At 44.4% G+C, this 3,428-nt stretch overlaps 1 protein-coding gene across 2 annotated transcripts in view; it reads right to left on the reverse strand.

Annotated features, from left to right (window-relative positions):
• Nucleotides 1-1,992: 1,992 nt before the first annotated feature.
• LOC108503424 (tetraspanin-15-like) overlaps nt 1,993-3,428 on the reverse strand; it is a 20,917-nt gene continuing 19,481 nt past the window's right edge. For both annotated transcript variants that reach the window (XM_017827361.1, XM_017827362.1), the window contains one exon: nt 1,993-2,467. In XM_017827361.1, the coding sequence (XP_017682850.1) occupies nt 2,228-2,467 (240 nt within the window). In that variant the 3' untranslated portion in view covers nt 1,993-2,227. The remainder of the gene's footprint in view (nt 2,468-3,428) is intronic.

Below are 3,428 nucleotides of genomic sequence, written 5' to 3' on the forward strand. Positions count from 1 at the left end.
GGAGACCCTGCCAACGGCATGTACCATTGCCAGCTCTCAACCTCATAGGGGTACACAGGCTTCCTCCCCACTGAGACCCCCTGTCAGACCCCCTCCCTAATCCCCAGATTGGACTGGCAAACCTCTGTGCGCTCCCAAGATCCTCCTCTCAATGCTAAATCATTATGATGTTACTAAAGTATGATAATAATAACAATAATGATTATAATTATAATGATAGTCATGATGATTATATTAATATTAATAATACAAATATCACTAGGTTAATATACAGATGCTACATTATTATAATACTAATAAATTCTGATAATAATAATGATAATAACAGTGATTATGAATATGATGCCAATAATGAGGATAATAATAGATTATTATAATAATGCTAAATTCCTATACTGATAATAAATTATGATCATAATAACAATCATAATGATGATCATAACAATAATAGTGATGATGATTATGATGACAACAATGATGATAAAAAATTATCCTAATAAAGTATTCTAATAAATTACAATAACATCAATAACCATGATTATTATAATTGTGATTCTTATAGTGACATTGATATTATTAATTTAATGTATTATTATAAATGCTAAATTATTAATATATTAATAAATTATGATGATACAATAATAATAATTATAATTATAGTTATTATAATGTTTGCATTAAAATTAATAATACTAATATTACTATATTAATCTAATAATGCTACATTATTATAATTCTAATAAATTATGATAATAATAAAATAGTGATTATAATAATAGTGATTATATTATGATAATGATAATATTGATAATAATAGTAATAACAATAGTAATAATCATAATGGTAAAATTAAAATAGTAATAACCACCAGTAATCTCCTGCTCATCTCCCGACAGGAAAAAACAGTTCCCAAAGTGTTTTTTCCAGGCCTGTGCTGGGAATTTTTCCCATTTAATTAAAAAGTGGAGCCTGGGAATGGTCACAAGAGGGAGACAGAGCCCGGCAGTTCAACAGCAGCTCTTCCCTGCTCGTGTATCCACAAACATAAAACCAACTTCCAAAATATCCTTATTAATAAAAAGATACAAGAATAAACCCAGTGCTTCCTTCACTCTTCGGAAAATGGAGTTTTCCCCTTCTCCTTTCACTTTTGGGATGATTCCTCTCACGATAAATGGGATAATTACAGTCACTGCGGGGGATCCACAGGCTTTGGGCACATTTGGAGAGGAAACAGGTCCCTGATCCAAGTTTATTCCCTTGCATTTGGCTCCTGGCTGCTTCCTGGGAGGCTTTACCATAGATGGGTTACCCTCAGCAGGGGGTTTCTCTGGTTTTTTTGGGTAAAAACACACCTACAAGTCCTCAGTTTAAGTCTTCCCCCTCCGAGCCCATTTCCCAACTCCCCCAGCCAAGGTTGGACAACATTCCCCGGCTTTTGAATTCCCACACCCCAAGAGATACAGGAGGGAATTGAGCTGAAAAAGGAATATTGGTAAAGGAAATTCCTTACCTGGGCATTGGGGGTTGGTCTCCAGCAGAGGAATCACCTCCATCCCAGGGGCACCACACGGAAAACCGTCCTCAGTTTCCAAATTTAAACATTTAAACGTGTAAATGTCCTTTTCCTTGCCTGGGAATAAAAACTGAAGCCACAGTTCATGGAGAAGAGCCAGAAACCCTCAGAAAGGGGTGTTTTCCTCCCTGCCCAAACAGCCACTGTGATCCAGGAGATGGAAGTTGTGCTTCCCTGGAATTCCTGGAAAAGCCCTTTGGGAAGGCTCTGCAGAGAAAGCTGCTCCGTTTTTTCCTTCTGTTCTGCTTTCCTGGAGTTGGGCACATCTGGGGAGCTCTCAGAAAGCCACGATTTCTCAGGAAACTGGGATAATCCAACACTAAAGACCCCCCCAGAGCACACTGAAGGTGCCACCCCCTCCCCAACAGCCCAACCAGTGAGTGGTGAGTGGAAACAACTTTGCAAAACACGAGAGAATTCACATTTATTGTATAAAAAAAAACCCCCAAACCCTGATCAGGAGCTGCACAAACACTTCGAAAGGCCAAGCAGGAGGACCCTGGGGAGCTCCTGTGCCCACATGGTAGGTTTTTGAACCTTCCAGTGCTCCGTTCTCCCCAGAGCACCTCCAAAACCTGAGAAGATAAATCGCGTTATTTCCACGCTCGACACCTGCTGCCTCCTCCGGAGCTTTCTGAGTCCTCCAGCTCCTCACACTTTGCTGCGGGATGTGCTGCCTTCCTCCTGCTCCTCTTCCTCCTCGTCCCCAGGGTTGACAGGGATGTACCCCCCTTCCCTGGGCAGGCACCAGCACCAGCCGGCGCCGCTCAGATCCACAGCCCCGAAGCTGAAATCCCGCAGCTCCAGGATCCTGAAGTCCACGGTGTCCAGCTTGGAGTAGATCTCATTGAGCTTCTGCCAGTAGAGCCAGGCCATCACCAGCCCCACCACCTGCAAAATGGGAGGGTCAAAACCACTTTGTGGTGACACAAATCCTGTTGGACTTTACAGCTCTGCAACCTGCTCACTCAGCCTGACTCCCAAGGGTTGTCTCTGGGCTGGGAATTTCATGGAGCAGCCCAATGCCAGGCCCAAATGCTGTGTTTTAGCAGGAAACCTGCCTTTGGATCATGTTAAAGAATCAGTGGATTTGAGCTTCTCCAAGGAGATTCCCTAAAATATTGTGCCCCTGTTGGAGCACCCTCCTGCTCTTGGGGCTGGGAAAATTGCCAAGCATGGAATGGTTTGGATCGGAAAGAACCTTAAAGCCCATCCAGTGCCACCCCCTGCTATGGGCAGGGACACCTTCTACTATCCCAGGTTGCTCCAAACCTTGTCCAGCCTCACCTTGGACACTTCCAGAGATCCAGGGGCAGCCACAGCTTCTCTGACAATTCCATCCCAGCTCCTCAACACCCTCACAGCCAACAATTCCTTCCCAATATCCCATCTAGCCCTGCTCTCTGGCAGTGGGAAGCCATTCCCCCTTGTCCTATCCCTCCACCCCTTGACCCAAGTCCCTCTCCAGCTCTCCTGGAGCCCCTTTAGGGCTCCTCTTTGAACTGGATCCCACTGGACTTTCCAACTCTCTAACTGAGCTCTGCTCACTCAGCCTGACTCCCAAGGGTTGTTTCTGGGCTGGGAATTTCATGGAGCAGCCCATTGCCAGGCCCAAATGCTGTGTTTTAGCAGGAAACCTGCCTTTGGATCATGTTAAAGGATGAAGGGCTCAGGCAGAGGCTGACTGTTTGTGTGGGGCCAGGGAAGCTGGGGAGGAAAAGGCTCTTTTATCCTGACTGGAAGTGGCACCTCCCCCAGTGCCCTGGAGCTGGGGGGCACAAGGGGGTCACCTGAGAGCAAGCACTTGGGAACAATTAATAAAAAGAGTTCAGTAGTTCTCTATATCTTATAT

The sequence above is a fragment of the Lepidothrix coronata genome, unplaced genomic scaffold (assembly GCF_001604755.1).
Source record: "Lepidothrix coronata isolate B3197 unplaced genomic scaffold, Lepidothrix_coronata-1.0 Scaffold137, whole genome shotgun sequence".
Taxonomy (NCBI): Eukaryota; Metazoa; Chordata; class Aves; order Passeriformes; family Pipridae; genus Lepidothrix; species Lepidothrix coronata.